Source organism: Daphnia pulex, chromosome 2, assembly GCF_021134715.1.
Source record: "Daphnia pulex isolate KAP4 chromosome 2, ASM2113471v1".
Lineage (NCBI taxonomy): Eukaryota > Metazoa > Arthropoda > Branchiopoda > Diplostraca > Daphniidae > Daphnia > Daphnia pulex.
This window is the reverse complement of record NC_060018.1, coordinates 12,678,054-12,696,405: the sequence shown is the minus strand read 5'-3', so window position 1 is coordinate 12,696,405 and position 18,352 is coordinate 12,678,054. Positions and strand designations below refer to the sequence as shown.

The 18,352-nt window shown below is 43.0% G+C and overlaps 3 protein-coding genes across 3 annotated transcripts; all 3 read right to left on the bottom strand.

The window, feature by feature from the left end:
• Positions 1-7: 7 nt before the first annotated feature.
• LOC124203639 (solute carrier family 12 member 3-like) lies at positions 8-12,079 on the bottom strand. The gene is made up of 24 exons (XM_046600375.1): positions 11,969-12,079; positions 11,706-11,897; positions 11,398-11,652; positions 11,154-11,325; positions 10,997-11,092; positions 10,916-10,934; positions 10,614-10,854; positions 10,438-10,552; positions 10,235-10,374; positions 10,067-10,172; positions 9,911-10,011; positions 9,611-9,848; positions 9,431-9,552; positions 9,297-9,362; positions 2,153-2,222; positions 1,882-2,093; positions 1,576-1,817; positions 1,297-1,508; positions 1,098-1,227; positions 921-1,030; positions 738-852; positions 531-667; positions 363-474; positions 8-279 (listed from the first exon to the last, which is right to left on the bottom strand). Exons 1-24 carry the CDS (start codon positions 12,071-12,073, stop codon positions 144-146), a joined length of 3,444 nt encoding a protein of 1,147 aa, XP_046456331.1. The 5' UTR covers positions 12,074-12,079; the 3' UTR covers positions 8-143.
• LOC124203634 lies at positions 2,280-9,273 on the bottom strand. Its single transcript, XM_046600360.1, has 7 exons — positions 9,056-9,273; positions 8,921-8,997; positions 8,784-8,859; positions 2,652-8,721; positions 2,517-2,593; positions 2,380-2,455; positions 2,280-2,317 (listed from the first exon to the last, which is right to left on the bottom strand). Exon 4 carries the CDS (start codon positions 8,398-8,400, stop codon positions 2,866-2,868), a length of 5,535 nt encoding a protein of 1,844 aa, XP_046456316.1. The 5' UTR covers positions 8,401-8,721; positions 8,784-8,859; positions 8,921-8,997; positions 9,056-9,273; the 3' UTR covers positions 2,280-2,317; positions 2,380-2,455; positions 2,517-2,593; positions 2,652-2,865.
• An 892-nt stretch (positions 12,080-12,971) lies between the features above and the next one.
• Positions 12,972-18,094, bottom strand: LOC124203643 (bumetanide-sensitive sodium-(potassium)-chloride cotransporter-like). The gene is made up of 23 exons (XM_046600387.1): positions 17,954-18,094; positions 17,395-17,493; positions 17,123-17,314; positions 16,889-17,045; positions 16,735-16,830; positions 16,649-16,667; positions 16,332-16,569; positions 16,155-16,269; positions 15,947-16,086; positions 15,777-15,882; positions 15,618-15,709; positions 15,324-15,561; positions 15,143-15,264; positions 14,937-15,072; positions 14,664-14,875; positions 14,358-14,599; positions 14,155-14,294; positions 13,957-14,074; positions 13,792-13,901; positions 13,618-13,732; positions 13,421-13,560; positions 13,251-13,362; positions 12,972-13,179 (listed from the first exon to the last, which is right to left on the bottom strand). The coding sequence occupies exons 1-23, from the start codon at positions 17,999-18,001 to the stop codon at positions 13,044-13,046; spliced, it is 3,123 nt and encodes a 1,040-aa protein (XP_046456343.1). The 5' UTR covers positions 18,002-18,094; the 3' UTR covers positions 12,972-13,043.
• Between the last annotated feature and the right edge of the window lie 258 nt (positions 18,095-18,352).

The following is an 18,352-nucleotide window of genomic DNA, read 5'->3' as shown; positions in this document are numbered from 1 at the left end:
TCGTGTGTTTGGGTTCTTGACAAGATTGTATGAAAACAAAAAAAATAAAAAAAGGACAACAATTCTCTAATGTGAGATGTACGTAAATGTACATGCTGGCCATTCTAACAAAACAAGTGCTCACAATTTTATCGGTCAACATTTCAAGAATAAAATGTCAAAACAGATGTTTGATTTCCGCGGACGAGCATGAACGGAGGCATATTAGCAGTGAGTGTCTCCAACCAAGCCATGTAAAGTGGGGCACTAAAGTCTCCTTTTCGGAGTATTGGTAAGGTCCTGATTTTTTTAACACAATATAATGTAATTAATTAGCATTGTTGTACAGCGGTAAAAGTGGATGTGAGAAAAAATTTCCTTACATAACTACCAAGTTGGAATCCGAGGAATGATCCTGGAGTAACTCTCTCAATCTGAGGTAACGATCAGTTCTGTACTGAAAAGTTTCAAGTTCTCTTTCTTTTATGTGGTTTCCTATTACCAAACAATTTTAATTAGACCATGTAAACATAAATTAATGAAGAACAAACCTTCTCCTGATTGTCGGAAGGGTCGAATCAGGCTATCAAACCACTCTTTGGTTTTGCTTTTCGGTGCTGCATTAGCGTAACTAATAATAACTAGATCCGAATAATCAATTCGGAATTTGGAGAGCAATACTGTCATTCTAAATTTAAAATAGGAGAGAAAATTAAACTAAAGGTCAGTGATGCTGGCAGTCCAATAGAAATTAAGACCCTTTATGCTCTTTTTCCAATTCTTGGACACCAGACGCCGTGCAGAAAATGCGCAGTTTAGTCTCAGACCAATTGGACCGGCTATTGATCAGAACTGGTAGCAGTAGTGTCAAACCTATTCAACAAAGAATAAAGATCAATCAGTAAAACACGTTGGGGCATTATTATTCTCCTATGTATTACCTCCATCGTCGCTCAGCCACCAGACATCAATGGTGTCTTTTTTCTGTTTTTTCTGGAACAAGATTACTCTGTTCATTAAACTCTTTGGCAATTCGTTTCCCTTAGGGTCTCTGTGGAGTAAAGTTTAACATAAATATGTTCTATAGTGAGAAAAACAGGAGTTATTAATCCTTTTACCTAAATGTGATGGCCTGCTTTTGCTTTTTCTTGCTTTTCTTGTTTTTCGTGACACCAAGCACCACAGTTCGGCTGCCTTCTTCCTGAACTGTGGACTCATCTGCTGATTCGCTGATACTCGAATTTCTAACTGAAGTAAAAGTATTCTACATTTATTCACGCAATTGCCTTGGTTGACAATCAAAAAGAGTTACAGTACTTGATGATGAGATGTCTGTTGGGGTTTCCGATAAATTGCTATCACTGATCACTGAGTTTTCCCGTCCGAATGATGGGCGGCTTGTTGACTCATAGGTTTTCTCGCTAGATTTATTCAGAATAACTTCGTCTATGTCTCCCAAAATTTCAGAACAATCGAGGCCCTCTTGTAGTCGAAGGATGGCCACACCCACATTCATTTCGAACCCAGTACTAGAAAAGAATATTGAGGTTTCTGTTATTCAATTTTTGTGCAGCATTTCATACAACGTTTACTTACTGTATAGTCAACACATATTCATCCAATATTTTTTTGTCGCAGGTTGCCCAGTTATTTTTGTAGCCCATCATCAGAATGTTGGGCTTTACTTTACCAACGCCAGAAAGGCCCAACAATACTTCAACGCCTGTGTGGAGATTCAAGTTATCGACAACGGAACAGAATCCTTTGATGTTGGTGAATCGCAGGTATCGATAAGCTTTTTGTTGTAGATTGGAGCGCATTTCAAATGTTAATCTTTCCTGTAGATAAGTCAAATTCAATTAGTAAAGCCATTGAATTGGAGGTTTGAAAACGTCCATATACCTCGACAACATTTCCACAGACCATCAGGGAATTATTTTTACAGATGAGATAGGCAAAGTCTACCAGAGCTGGGCGAGTGTTGGGGAGTCCCGTTAGAACCAAAATTTGTGGCCTGTAATTCTTGACGTGTTCCTCTATGTGAACGAGTTGTTGAATACTATTCAGAGCGGCGCGATAGGTTTGTGCTTGAGTAGATGATCCCCAGTTCACCTCTTTATAAAACGTAAAAAATGTTGTAGAAAAGCTTAAGTTTTGGTTTGATTTGTCTTACCAGGTTTTCGGTAGAGAACTAACAAATAAAAAAACAGGACGACAGCTATTGTTATCATTGCTATAGGTAGTGTTCCCTTGATGGAACCCTGAATTAAATTTTCTCGTGGTCTGACTGTAGGCTGATGGATGAATGAATATTGTATTCAAAGACAACGTGTGGTTTCTGGAAAGAAAGATAGGGGGATTAGTGTGTGGGGGAATAATGAATTTGGCAACGAACAATACCTGGGAGTGTACACACACAAAATAAGAAGAGAGTGACTCGTAAGGATTGTAAAGAGTCAGACAGACACAATCAGACCTGAGGGGAATGAAACACAAATTAGGGCCAGATACATATGATAAATACAAGCGAATATTACCCAAATCAGAATGCTGGACAGATTATCACGTGGGGGGGGCCAGAGAATGGCGAATAGTCTTAGAGCCAAGGTGGCGACTGGACACAGAACAATAATTTAGTATTGGGCACAAATTCAACTCATAACAATATATACCTGGACAATGTAGGAAGAGGAGACACTAACAATCAGAAGAGTATATACCTCGAGGACCATGAAAGAACTTTAAACTAAGAAATGTGTCGTTTCGGGCTCTGACAGCTCCACCACGCTATAGAGCAGGCGAAGAAGTCAGAGGGAAAAAGAAGGGCTAAAGAGAGGGAGGACAATAAAGAAAGCGGAAAAATGGCTCGGGGTTGCCAGATTAGCATTAAACGGATTTCGGCGATCCATCCTCCCCCGAGTCCGTTTTGACGGACGAGATGGATTCCAACAGGCATAATTCTGTAATCCCGCGGCGGAAGATTCCCGTTGGGAGTTGAACGTCAACGGCTCGGACACATCCATCTGCACCTGGGTAGACCTTTGCGACGTGGCCGATGCTCCATTCACCACGTCCAAATCCCTTGTTGACTTCGAGAACGATATCGCCCACCTCCAGGTTCGGTCGTTTCACTTTCCACTTCTTTCGGGATGCCAACGACTGCAGATACACCGTTTTCCACATATCCCAGAAGAGATTCAGAACTCGTTGAAGATAGCGGTAGTGTTCTCGCGGGGAGGCGTCATCAAATGATCCAGCTGGTGGATATGCAGTTGGCGGCCGATTTAGAAAATCGTTCGGCGTTAACGGGCGGAAATCCGCCGGATCGGAACTGGCATAAGTCAACGGTCGGGTATTCAGCAGTCCGGCTACTTCATACAATAATGTTCTGAGCAAATCTTCAGTCGGGTGACGGAAGCTGTTCTTTTCTTGCTCCAAGGCGTTGTATAACGCCTTCTTGGTGGAACGGACCAACGATTCGTGGGCGCCTCCAAAATGAGGTGTCCGAGGCGGTTGGAAGGTCCATTTGATGCTGACCCCTTTCATGAAATCTGGGATCGCCTGGGACGCGTACATTTCTTCGACGGCTTCCCGCAGCTCTCTTTCGGCACCGACAAAATTGGTTCCATTATCAGAATGAATTACCTCGGGCTTTCTGTAGAGAGAAATGAATTTTCGTAGGGCCAACAGAAAATCGCTTGTTGAGAGCGACGGGACGAGCTCCAGGAATACGGCGCGGGTGACCATGCAGGTAAACAACACGCCCCAACGCTTAGTCGTTCGGTTTCGGGCAAGGCCAACCTCAAATGGCCCAAATAAGTCGACGGCAGTACGAGTAAACGGGAGAGAGCCGGAATCGAGCCGTGAATCGGGAAGGTCTCCCATCAATTGTTCGCCTGGCTTGGCCCGATTGCGCCGACAAATGGTACAGTTGCGACGGACTCTTTTCACTGCTTCTCTTCCGCTGGTAATCCAAAAATGCTGACGGATGTAACTGAGCAGAAAGTCCGTTCCAACGTGTTGGAGATGTTCGTGGAAAGCGCGGATGATCATTTCGGTGAACGGATGGCTTCCAGGAAGAAGGGGGGGATGCAGCTGGTCGTAAGGTAACTTTGCGCGTCCAGCTCGTCCTCCGAGTCGCAACACACAATCAGAACCTAAAATAGGGGCCAAAGCCAGCAAACTGGATGTAGAGTGAAGCTGTTTGCCCTTTTTGAATCGGTGTAGTTCCTCTTCGTAAACTTCAGATTGGCACAACCGGACCAGCTCCAGATATTTTTCATCCAATTTGGAGAGCGCTGGAACATCTTCGGGGCCAATGTGGATTTCTTTCCACCGGTCAGCAGATTTCTCCACCACAGTAGTATAGGAGCGACTCGGGCGGATTTCCTCCTTTACCGCCATCCACGGTAGATCGGGTGGCCAATGGTCTTCAGACTGAAGTAAAAAGTCCGGCCCATTCAACCAAACGGGTGGGATGGGCTGTTCGTCCAGGGAGGAGCGGGTGGCCAGATCCGCTGGATTTAATTTTCCCGGAATAAATCGCCATTCTTCAGGCTGGGTGATTGTCTGGATCTCGCCTATCCGGTTACTGACGAATATTTGATAATAGGCCGCCGTGGCCCGAATCCAGTTTCGGACGGTGCTGCTATCTGTCCAAAGCTTCCGTCCCTTGATTTTCGATTTGAGGGTTGAGTGAACGGTCCGTAGGAGGCGAGCGCCCAACAGGGCTGCGTTGAGCTCGAGTTTGGGAATGGAAATCGTCTTCATCGGCGCGAGCTTGTTCGCTGCTCGTACCTGTCGAACCAAAACGTGACCGTCGGAGTATTGGACGCGAAGATAAATCACTGCAGCATAGGCCTCTTCCGAAGCATCACAGAAGGTATGAAGTTCGGCGTCGATGATTTGGGCTTCTTCCGGAAATAAGCATCGTGGCATCCTCAATGTGTTAAGTTGTTCCAAAGCGATGAACCAGCTACGCCACCAAATCTCGTCGTCACCGGTAATTTCGTCGCTCCAGTCGAGTCCCTTGAGACCCAATGCTCTTAGACGAATCTTGGCCTTGACGATCAACGGCGAAGCCGTTCCAAGCGGGTCGAACACACCGGCTACCTTGCTGACCAGACTGACGCGAGTTAGGGCTGCGTCGGATGATTTGGCTACTAGGAATCCTAAAGTGTCAGAATTGGTGTCCCAGACGACGCCAAGAACCTTTTCTGTGCTCTCACTGGTGAGCGGATGAGCGGAAGGTGTAGCTGTTACCGGCCGATCGGTCTTCGACACCTCCAGTAAAAATTCCGGCGAATTTGAGATCCATCCTTGAAGATTGAGATCAGCAGCGGACAAGGAGTTTTTGACTGTGACGGCTTCTTCAACTGCTTCAGTAACGGATGTTGCGGATCCTAAATAGTCATCTACATACATTTTCTCCTCGACGGCACAAACCACCTTGTCTGGTGCTCCGGTGTCCTTCAGGATGCGGCGCACTCCATAAATGGCCACGAAAGGGGAGCAGCTGGCTCCGAAAGGAAGTCGGTCCATCCGACAAACAATTGGTTCGATGTCGTCTTTCTCCTGCCATAGGAAACAGAAGTAATCCCGGTCTTCGATGGAAAGCCGGAAGCGGCTGAACATGGCTTCGATATCGGACGCCCAGGCTACGGCTCCCTCTCGGAAAAGAGTGATGACGGCCGCCAAAGATGGTTGAAGAGCTGGGCCACTGATTATCGAATCGTTGAGACATTTTCCCTTGAACGGGGCAGCGGCGTCGTAGACCACACGTAGCTTCTTTCCTTTGTAAACTCCATGATGGGCTAGGAAGTATTTTGCGGTAGCTGGATCAGGAACACGGGAAGCGTAACCTTTGTCGAAGTATTTCCGGACAGCTGCTCGGTAATCCTCTTCGAATTCTGGCTGACGTTTGAATCGATTCAACATGCTACGGAATCTATTTTCGGCCATCGGACGATTGTTGGTCAAGTCGGGTTCTCCTTCTCGCCATATGATCGGCACTTCGTATCCGACTTCCAATCTCCTGGTTTTCTCTTGGACAATTGCGAGAGCGCGTTTATTCTCGGGCGACAGGCAGCCGACTTGATGCTCCGTTCCATAATCTTCTGTGTCGCAGAATCGGCGCATTTCAGTAGCGAGGTTGGCTAAGGAAGTAAATCCGGAAATCTTGCAGCTACGGGCGGAAGCCGAATTTACTCGTCCATTGACGACTCCTCTCACGACCCATCCGAAGGCGGTCTTGGAGGCGATAGGTTCCTTTTCTTCACCAACTCTTGAATCTCGGACGGCCAGCAGGTGTGCATGATCTAGCCCGATCAAGACGTCGACCTTTCCTCCTGTTTCGCCGAGCGGAAGGTTTTTAAGATGAGACCAATGAGACTTCTCCTTGTTCCAGTCGGTGATGGGTGTAGGGCTGGCTACAGTTTTCATGGTAGATCCTTCTAGAGAGAAGATATTGCCATCCGCCGCTCGAACTCGAAACTGGACCCTGGTCGATGGATAGCGGTTGATTATTCCGCCAGCTCCGTCCACAGCTAAGATCTGACGTGGGCCGCGGAGTTTCAGGGCCGTGGCGAAGGCACTTCGCATTAGAGTTGAATCGCTACCTTCGTCGAAGAAGATGTTGGCTAACACCCAACTTCCGTCGTCAGCCATCACTGGAAGACGCAGCATACCCATGGTGACTTGTCGAGGGGCTCCGATTCTTGCGGTTGTAGGTCGAGCCGTTTCTTCGGTTTCTGTCGGCGGTTTTTCCTTGGCAACATGGTGTAACAGCGGGTGATGGTAATAGCCGCAACCAGAGTGTTTACACGGCTTTCGCTTGTCACATTCGTAAACTGAATGTTTAGTCGAGAAGCAACTGAAACAAAGACGACGGCGCATGCAGAAAGTCAGACGCTCCCCGACGGAAAGTGATTTAAAATCTTCACAATCCGGCAATCTGTGTCCTTTCTCGCATTTAAAACAGAACGGTTTTCCAGCGAAGGGGAAAGAAACTTGTTTTTGTTCACCTGCCATCTTTGCTGAACTCTGATTGGTCCGGGCTTGGCGTCGTTGATTGCTCGGTTTTGACGAAGTTGGATTGACTTGATCGGCTGCGATGCTGAAAGCGTTCTGATACGCGGAAGCACGGGAACATAGCCACATTCCGAAGGTGTTCAAGCTTCGATCTTCGATCCGTCCCCGTCTGTCTTCATTCCAGGCCAACCGGTCGTTTAGATGTAATTTGAGACAAATCTTCTCAATCAAATCCGTCGTCCCCGTCTCTCCAATTCGGCTAAGGTCGAATAAATGTGTGCGGATACGTTCGGCAAATCTCTTGAATGACGCCGGATCTTGCTTCGTCTCCAACTTCTGGATGGCTTGGTGATGTGCTGCTCTCATGACGTCTCGGCGGCCACATGTCTGCTTCAGCCGAACCAGGGCCTCGATGTAGGCTGCTTCACCACCTCCTAGTCCGTATACCAGGTCCAAACAGTCTCCTCGGAGAAATCTCTTTAAAAGGGCTAACTTCTCTCCGGGGGACTTGGGGGTATCGTGCACCAATGCTCGAAACAAATCGATCCAGGAAAACCACTCCAAAGCCTTTCCGTCGAAAGGTTCCAATTCCGCCGATACTGATGAGCGTGTACTACGAGCAGTGATAACAGGAGGTAGACGGCCAGCACTATACAGATCGATCCAGGTGTCAGGAGTTTCTTGAGTGCTATCGAGATTCTTCTGACGTTGTTGATCCAACAATGTCTTCGCTAGCGGAGTGGTGTTGTTGATCTGTTGACTGATGGAAGTGAAATGGTCATCATCTGGTGGTATCGATCCTCCGGGTGGTTCGACGCCGAGTAGCCTAAGGGCAGCTTGTGCTGCGTCCGCTTCCTCCCATGCTTGATCTGCTTGCTGGCGGGTCCTCACAGCTTGCTCTCGGGCTCTCTCAGCTCTCAGTCGAGTGGCTGCAATTTCCTCTTGACGAGCTTGCTCTCGCCGGAGAATTTCAGATGGAGAAACGGGAGGTAGAGGTGGGTCTCGATCCGGAACGACGTTCGGTCCAACAATGGACGCTGCATCTCCATCTCTACTCCTGATATAATTTTGAGCGTTGGCAGACAGCTCACCAACACGCGTGACATAACCCAAGTGATTGGCGTCTTGTCTTTCGGCTTCTTCCTCGTCATCTTCCATGGTAGAGATGTCGGTCTGAAGCTGTGAGGCTCGGAGTATTAAGTCGTTGAGATGGCGTAGTAAACCTTGAATGGCTCCCCGTGAGCCTCTGGAGTTAGTCAGAGTCTCGACCTGTGTGTTTGACACCGTGATCTGACGACGCAGGGTTTTCCTCTTCGCCTTCATATTTGCCAGCTCAACGGCGTAGTCTTCGTCATAATCAGCGTCTTCTCCTGGCTTGATCTTTGTGGCCATGGTGAAGACGGTCTTGAGGTTGATGTGGAGCTCTGACGAAGACGAAGAAGGGAGATGTACGACGAAACTCGTCTGAGTATAGCTGCCAGTAAGAGGGCTCGACTGGCTGAAATTTGAAATTGAGACGGCAGTCAGCTGGAGAGGACTCGGCTGGCTGGATTTTGAGTTACTGGAGATCCAGAAGGAGATATCGGAGGTGACTCACACTCCGGTTCGAAGGACCAAATGTTCCCTTGATGGAACCCTGAATTAAATTTTCTCGTGGTCTGACTGTAGGCTGATGGATGAATGAATATTGTATTCAAAGACAACGTGTGGTTTCTGGAAAGAAAGATAGGGGGATTAGTGTGTGGGGGAATAATGAATTTGGCAACGAACAATACCTGGGAGTGTACACACACAAAATAAGAAGAGAGTGACTCGTAAGGATTGTAAAGAGTCAGACAGACACAATCAGACCTGAGGGGAATGAAACACAAATTAGGGCCAGATACATATGATAAATACAAGCGAATATTACCCAAATCAGAATGCTGGACAGATTATCACGTGGGGGGGGCCAGAGAATGGCGAATAGTCTTAGAGCCAAGGTGGCGACTGGACACAGAACAATAATTTAGTATTGGGCACAAATTCAACTCATAACAATATATACCTGGACAATGTAGGAAGAGGAGACACTAACAATCAGAAGAGTATATACCTCGAGGACCATGAAAGAACTTTAAACTAAGAAATGTGTCGTTTCGGGCTCTGACAGCTCCACCACGCTATAGAGCAGGCGAAGAAGTCAGAGGGAAAAAGAAGGGCTAAAGAGAGGGAGGACAATAAAGAAAGCGGAAAAATGGCTCGGGGTTGCCAGATTAGCATTAAACGGATTTCGGCGATCCAGGTAGACTGACGAGGATCATGGAGACGATTGACAGAATGCCCGTCAAGAGACTTAGCCAAGTGTTGTAATACTAAACTTGCAAAGAGATCGTTATAATATTTGAAATGATTTGTTATTTTAATTTTGAAACCCGCCTACCTTAAAAGTCGGTCGCCATCCGATTGGTTTGACCAAGCTGATGTGGAACGTTGAAAAATTCATTAGGGCGAACGTGGCGAGAAAGAAATCCGAAATCAGTAAGGCGATCATGTCCAATTTAGCTGAAAAATTTTGCAATGGATTAATTTGAACAAAATAATTGGTTTTCGTTAACTATACCTATTAGAATGAAAGCCACTGATAACAGGAAAGTAAAAGCAATTGCGCGTAATGGCTGCTTTGATTTCCCATATCCCTTTCCCATAAAACCCATCATCCAATAGGGATAGAGATTATCAGCCGCCATGGCTTCGATGAGAGCCGGACAAGAAACAAAATCCGAGAGAGCTGTACTAAGTGTAGCCGAGATGCAACCCAAATAGTTGAGCGGAGCAAAGGCAGAGACCAAAGACATCGCCTGATTTGATTTTGGACATCAATTACATAATTTCAAACATTCCAAAATTCGACTTGGCATACCTGATAATCGTAATTCAGGCCACTTTTACAGTTAGTGCCGTTTGTAAAAGAGGTGCAGTTTAAATAGGTTCCATTGGCCAAGTCAACAACTCGTCCAGTAGCTGCACATATTTTAAATTGATTACCACGAAGCTGATTTTAATTCAGTTATTGTACCTTGTCGTGCTACTGTTACTGCACAAATTACGGCTACTCCAGCGTAAACTATGCTGCAGAGAATGATGGCCCATATCGTTCCTTTGGGGATAGCTGAATTAGGGTTCTATTTCGAATTTAATTATAAGCATTAAACTATTTGATGAAATGTGACAGGAATCGTTTAACCTTTAGATCACCGGAAACATTAGCTCCGGCAAGAATTCCGATGCAGGCCGGAAAGTAAACGGAAAACACGGAAATGAAATTCTGCATTTGGCCATCAGTGACGAAATAGTTTGAATTCCAGTTCTCTTTCAGTAATTCCACTGTGATACATTTATAAAAATTTAATACAATTGCATAATTAATTTTGATTGTTAGGTATTTACTGCTGTAACCGATAAATCCTTGTGCTTGTTCCAATTCGTCTGAAGGACCCATAATGCTTCCAGCAAGGAAATTTGAGAGGGAAATCAGCATAATGAGTAACATGATGTTTTTCATCTGTCCCAGGTATAGTAAGTTGTCAATTAAAAATTAAAAATTTTTTGTAATATTTCAATACCTTTGTTTCGTAATAAGATCCAAGACCGCAGACAGTGCAGATCAAGAATATGGCGACGACACTTATGATGCGGATGTCGTTGTCACCTCCGTCTACGATGATCATTCCTCCCCCGTATGTTTTCATCATATCCAAAACGGTTTGAGCGAAACCAACTGTATTGAGGGCGCAATCCATCGCGTTGGCGATGATAAAGATGATGCCGATTGATCCACCAAATTCTGGGCCCAATACTCTTGACCTATATAATTTCACAGAGTAAGTTCATTTCATTCTCGGTATTCTTTGAACAAGTAATTCACATCACGAAATAAGTGCCACCTGAATAGGACAAAGAAAATATCAATGTAAGAATTAATTGTTTTGGTTAAAATGGATTTTACCTCCGCCGATCTCTCCATTGGTTGATATGGCCGACATGGACAAGGCCGTCACCAAAGTGATGAACGTCGAAATTCCGATAATAACCAAAGTTTCGCCTACAAACATTCATTTGATTTGATCGATTGAAGTTAATGCAAATAGAAAATGTTAGCTCACCTATTCCTGCTTGCGCCACTACCCATGAAAGACGTAAGAAAAGCATAACACCCCAAATGCTCATCATGTTTCGAATTAAAACACCCTCGATCCATCCAAATTTGACAGGTCCTCCCACATTGTCTTTAGCAATATCCTCTGGTAGTTTAGGGCCTCCTTCCTCAACTTCTACCTGTCGGTAACGGAAATGTTAACAATACCTAAACTCCTGAAGGTATACCATAGTTCCAAGATAAATTCTTACCTCACTAAAATCACGTAGTAATACTTCTTCATTGACTGCAGGTGTCGTGGGACTGCACAGTTCGTGTAAACTGGGTCTGGCTGCCGTTTGCCTCTGATAAGTCGTGCGATAATTGTCGATATTCGGTATGACATCACGACTCATGTTTCGCACTAATTGGCGCAACGAAGCAGCCGAAGACTTCCCTTTCTGAATCAAAGTTGGAGGTCCCGCTGCTGCATGTTCTAAGTTGCTGCCATTCGTCATGTGTCCTGACTGCGAAACAATTTACTATCGGCTTGTAGTTAGACATTGAACGGATCATTTACCTCTTTCATTTCAGTCAGATCAGTCACGGAAGGTATTTCGTGCAATGTTGGTAAAATGTCTGTCTGACTCGTTCGATAACTTGTGTTTATTTTAGGTGTCAACTTTCGAGCACGGACCGTATTACCTGGCGGACCAGGCACATCAGTCGCTGTGTACATCTTTTTCTTGCCGGATTCATCGCCTTCCTCTGACTGTTGAATGACCAACATCCACTAATTGAAGTAAAGTATGAATTGGTATTATTTCTTTGCTTTATACTCACGTTTTCAAATGCTGGATTATCCATTGCTTGTCTTTGCTTCCTGAAAGCTGGAAGTATTATTTCCGTGTGTTTTTCTTGGGAGTCGTCGTTTGTTATTTGGCTCATTGATTTGAAAAGTGTGGGCTTATATAACTTTGCCAGTGACGCGTGTTTAGAATTCGGAAATGATAGTTACCTGTATCTGTTCAAATCTAGCCGATGCTTCGTTATGGCAGCAATCAAAGATAGCTATGAATTTGTGATGTTTTATAAAAACAGATGTTGCATGAAACATTTGAAAAGTAGTTCTTTCATTAAAGATCTATACGTCAACGAGTCGTATTTTGGCACGGAATCCTTTTCAAAATATTAGCGACGTCATCCTTTCCAACTGAAATTGCTACCCGATTGAATAAGCATCAAGCGTTCGAAGCTATTTTTTAATCGTGTTGTTATTATTGCGACAGTTGGGTGACGTTCGAATCTGAGATTTTATTAGTGAACTGGGTATAGAAACCTTAATAGAAATTCCCATCTTGTCGGCAGTGACGTCCGCATTTGTGATAGGGATCGCACTGCCAATAATTGCTGGGAGAAAACTTGCTAGGGTATGCCCAGCACGTTGAGGAGTTACCGAATCAACTGTAGTAAGGGGAGATGCCATACGTGTCTAGGGTTTTTGATCAAACTAAAAGTAAACTGACTGCTACACCGTGACTAGGATTTCTTCCCACGACTGCGTTATTATTTGCTGTCTATTCAAAAACCGTTTTTATATAGATAAACTATATTACTTGTTTAAGCTTTTAAGCGCGTATTTGTTTGAAATCTCATTACCAATTATTTTTTTAGGATAGATGAAGTACGAGTCTCGGGTCATCTATTTATAGAGTTATAGGCTATCTATAAAACTGCTACACAGGAATTTCTTCTCACAACTTCTTGGTTAAACAATTCATTTTTCTGAAAGAGATTCTTTTTAAATCCTGATGAAAGAATTCTGTGGAAATGTTTAAATCATCTCTGGATTTTCAAGGGTTTATTTGACGAATTCAATTAAAACCAATTTCATAATCAGTATCTTTTTTAAACGTTCTCAAGAATAAAATGTCAAAACAGATGTTTGATTTCCGCGGACGAGCATGAACGGTGGCATATTAGCAGTGAGTGCTTCCAACCAAGCCATGTAAAGTGGGGCACTAAACGCTCCTTTTCGGGGTATCGGTAAGGTCCTATTTGTAATTGATTTAAAAGTTAGCATCGCTTGATTACTTTAAAAAATAGGTCAACTTTAGCTACTTACATAACGACCAAGTTCGAGTCCGAAGAGTGATCCAGGAGTAACTCCCTCAGTCGGAGGTAACGATCTGTTTTATATTGGTAAGCTTCGAGTTCCCCTTCCGTTATGTGAGGCCCTGTAAAAGACATTTTTAGTTTATTGTTGTTTCAATAGGTTCAGTTGAAACTGAGTACCGTTAGTCCCTGGTTGTAGGAAAGGTCGAATCAGGCCATCAAACCACTTTTTTGTTTTACTTTTGGGAGCTTCGTCAACGTCAGTAATTATCACTAGATCGGAGTAATCGATGCGAAATTTGGACAGCAAAATCGCCATCCTAAATTGATTATTTTATTAGGCAATCCTTTCTCAAATAGAAATTTGATTCATATACCCTTTCTGTTCATTTTCCAGTTCGTGAACACCAGACGCCGTGCAGAATATTCTTAATTTAGTTTCCGACCAGTTCGATCGTCTGTTAATAATGACCGGTAGAAGTAGAGTCAATCCTGCAATCGTAAAATGCCATAAATCAAAGATAAAATGTAATTAGGTTTAAGTTAAATACCTCCATCGTCACTTAGCCACCAGATGTCGATTGTATCTTTCTTCTGTTTTCTTTGGAATAAGATAATGCTGTTGAGTACGCTTTTTGGCAGTGGGTTTCCGGTAGGATCTCTGTAAAGACACAATAGTGAGGAAAGTAAATCTAGTATTTGGTTTCGCGATGTACCTCAATGAAATTTTCTGTTCCAACTTGTTTTTCTTTTTCTTCTTGTCTTTCTTGGTCCCTCCTTCCTTAGCGGGTCGAATTTCAATTTGAATTGTAGTAGTAGACACTACGGTTTCGACTGTCACATTTGGTTGTCGTAAATGTATAAAGGAATTTATTTTATAGCGTAGCAGCAGAGTGGAACCTATTTTGGCTTACCATTAACTGTGGAATTTTCTTTGGCCTTTTTGGTAGGAGCTTTCAAAATCAAATCGTCGATGTCGGCAATTATTCCCGAGCAGTCTAATCCTTCTTTGAGACGAAGGATGGCCACAGACACGTTCATTTCGAATCCCGTACTGTTAAATTTATAATCATTGTCAACATTTATTTAAAAAATTAATTAAGCACGTGAAACTAACTGTATAGTCAACACGTATTGATCCAGTGCATTTCTGTCGCAGGTTAACCAATCGTTTTTGTAACCCATCATCAAGATGTTGGGCTTCACTTTTCCGACTCCGGTGAGACCCAGCATAGCAGCCACGCCAGTGTGAAGATTTGAATTATCCGCAACAGAACAGAATCCCTTGATGTTGGTGAATCGCAGGTATCGATAAGCTTTTTGTTGTAGATTGGAGCGCATTTCAAATGTTAATCTTTCCTGTAGATTAGTCAAATTCAATTAGTAAAGCCATTGAATTGGAGGTTTGAAAACGTCCATATACCTCGACAACATTTCCACAGACCATCAGGGAATTATTTTTACAGATGAGATAGGCAAAGTCAACCAGAGCAGGACGAGTGTTGGGGAGTCCCGTTAGTACCAAAATTTGTGGCCTGTAATTCTTAACGTGTTCCTCGATGTGAACGAGTTGTTGAATACTCGTTAGAGCGGCGCGATAAGTTTGTGCTTGGGTAGACGATCCCCAGTTCACCTCTTTGGAAAAACATCAAATGTATTAGTTCCTATATTAATTGTGAATAAATTGTTTCCTTACCTGGACTTCGGTAAAGAACGACCAAGTAGAAGAAGAGAACAATAGCTATCGTTATCAACGCTATGGGAAGACTGATGAGGATCATGGATGCGATTGACAAGAGTCCTGTCAACAGACTCAGCCAAGTGTTGTAATACTAAAGGTAAAAACACATTATTATGTTAATTGTTTAAGCTGTAATCAGGTGATCAAGTCTAATTACATACTTTAAACGTAGGTCGCCAGCCGATAGGTTTGATTAAACTAACGTGAAATGTCGAAAAGTTCATCAGGGCGAACGTGGCGAGGAAAAAGTTGGAAATGAGTAGCGCAATCATGTCGAGTTCGGCTGAGAAATGCAGTAAATGTAAGAAACATGAAAAATAATTGATCTTAATTATGAATTACCAATAAGTACGAAGGCTAATGCCAACACGAAAGTGAAAGCAAACGCCCGGAGTGGCTGTTTTGATGGTCCGTATCCTTTCCCCCAAAATCCGACCATCCAGTAAGGATAGAGCTTATCCGCAGCGATGACTTCAAGCAAGGCCGGACAAGAAACAAAATCCGAAAGGGCTGAACTTAAAGTGGCGGCAAAACATCCCACGTAGTTGAGAGGAGCAAACGCAGAAACTAGCGCCATCGCCTGTTTGATCAAATTGTTACGACTTACATTTTTTATCATCTGGAAAGTTTAATTACCTGATAATCATAGTACAGTCCATAATTGCATTCGATTGTATCATTGCAATTCAAGTTTGTACCATTTTGCAGGTCCTCGACAAATCCAGTAGCTGTCAGGTAATGAAATAATATTGACATTTTACTTTGGTGTTATTAGTTTATGAAGTAACAATTTACCTGCGCGGGTAACCGTGGCAGCACAAATGATAGCTACTCCGGCGTAGGAAATACTGCATATGATGATGGCTAATATCGTCCCTTTGGGAATAGCTTTGTTTGGGTCCTAATTTTAAAAAGGGAAATATTATACTGTACTAATCTTTGAATTGTTTTGTGTTTCAGTATACCCTCAAGTCACCAGAAACGTTAGCTCCGGCGAGGATTCCGATACTGGCCGGAAAATAGACGGAGAAAACGGAAATGAAATTCTGCATCTGTCCACTGGTAATGGTGTAAGATGGTTTCCAGTTTTCGTTGAGCAAATCAACTGCGATTCAAAAATTGTTTACCATTTAGTACTTTCAAAATGAAGAATTTTGTAATGTTAATCCATACTGCTATAGCCAATGAATCCTCTTGCTTCTTCCGCCTCGGAAGAAGGCCCCATAATACTCCCAGTAATAAAATTAGTTAACGAGGCCAACATGATGATAAACATGACATCCTTCATCTGTTGATAGAAATGATTTTGTTTGCTTATTTGAATAAGGTCAAATTGTTTAAAAGTGTAACCTTTGTTTCATATTTGGCTCCAAGACCGCAGATTGCGCAAATGAATATCAAAGTGAGGGTGCCGATGATCCGAATGTCGTTCAGTCCTCCATCGACAATAATTACTCCGCCGTATTCCATCATCATGTCCTGCACGGCTTGAGCGAAACCGACGACGTTAAGAGAGCAATCCATCGCGTTGGCGATAGCAAAGATGATTCCGATGGATCCACCAAATTCTGGACCCAATATTCTCGACCTGTTTGACGGTAAATTCATTTTCATGTTGTTTCATGTTTTGCAGCATATCTTTAATAATTTGAAACTGTAAGATTTACATGACAAAGTAGGTTCCACCTGTTAAAAGCGAAAATTGTGTTAAGTAACACGTAACAATATTTTTTGTTTGTTATCAAGTTCATACCTCCTCCTATTTCTCCGTTGGTTGATATGGCGGACATGGATAAGGCCGTTACCAAAGTGATAAAGGTTGAAATTGCAATGATAACCAAAGTTTCCCCTATATTTTTAATTCTTTCATTAATTACTTTTAACGAATTTATTGTAACAAGAATTACCTATTCCCGCTTGTCCCACCACCCAGGAGAGCCTGAGAAAGAGCATGACACCCCAAATACTCATCATGTTGCGGATTAAAACTCCTTCGATCCAGCCGAACTTGTCGCGGTTCAAATTATCCTGATTGGTGGGATCCGCTCTCTTCTCAACTGGGTCCTACCATTTTATTAAACAATTAAATTTGTTAATCACCATTTAAAAGATGTGAACACACTGCACCAGTTGGCAGTTACCTGGCCATTTCCAGTAGGATCGTATAATTCCGGCAGTGTTGGTCGAGTTAATGAAAGTTGAGTCTTGTAACCTGTTCTATAGTTGTCGATATGAGGTGCAGCATCACGACTGATTTTTCGACTTGGATTTGCGGTGAAAGTCATAGAAGCAACCGATGTTATAGTGTCTGCCGGATGGTTTCTATTGACAGGCTGTAGGAACACACATGCAGGAAATAACACATCATTAAAGAGTATTGATTTGTTTTGTGTCAGATCATTTTCGTCCTTACATCATTTGCGCTGGTGTCCATGACGACGCCGGATGTGATGGTGGCCAGCGTAATCCGTCGGTGGTTCTCGACCTTCCTTACCGAACTTTTTCGTCTTTCCTAGTACAATAAATTCGATTAATTAGTCAAGTTTGTCATTCGCTCAAATTTGTAAAAGTTACAGCGAACCAAAAGGTCCAATTTGAGTGCCTTATGAATCCCAGTGCATCGTTATTTATGCCATGTGTGTCGGTAGTTATCAATTAAATGTACCTAATTTATCTTCCCTGACAACCACTTGATTTATTTTTCATACGTTCAAAGTTTGTGTTGTTTTTCTACCACGATTAGAATGATAAGATCTTTTGCTCTTTGCATTCATGCTTACAGGGTACTACTGTTTATCAAACTGGGTTAAATTAAAATTCGGTTAGAAGTTACTTTCGCACAGTGTGTCAACGCATTAATGCTATATTTAAACCGAAAGTGAATACTTAATATTCTAGTTAAGAATAAATATATTCCCTTTCAGTCTTACACACATTATCTTTAAAAATTGTCGGAATTAAATTGGCATTACCTCGAGTGAAGATTTAGAAACACTATTTTCAAACGCCTCATTATCCATTTTGCAAAAGCTACACTTAAGTTAAATAAAGTTTTTCACCAGGAGTAAAACACCCAATCTTTTAAGGTTGGTAGGTGAATTGACATTAACAGTTAACACCTTATGTAACCCTAGATATTGTTATTAATCAAAGATCACCGAACGGCTGAAATGGTTTCTGTAATCAATATCTGGTTATCACTGTATACTAGATGTTTGGTTGTCAAGAAGTAGAGCGTGTAGGGTTCAAAGTCAATCAACTGTTTACGAATTTTTATCACTTTTTCATTATGTAGGTCAAAAACGAAGCACAGATGCACCTAAAATTGTATGTTGCTGTGTAATTATAAAGGTATTATCATCGTAACGAAG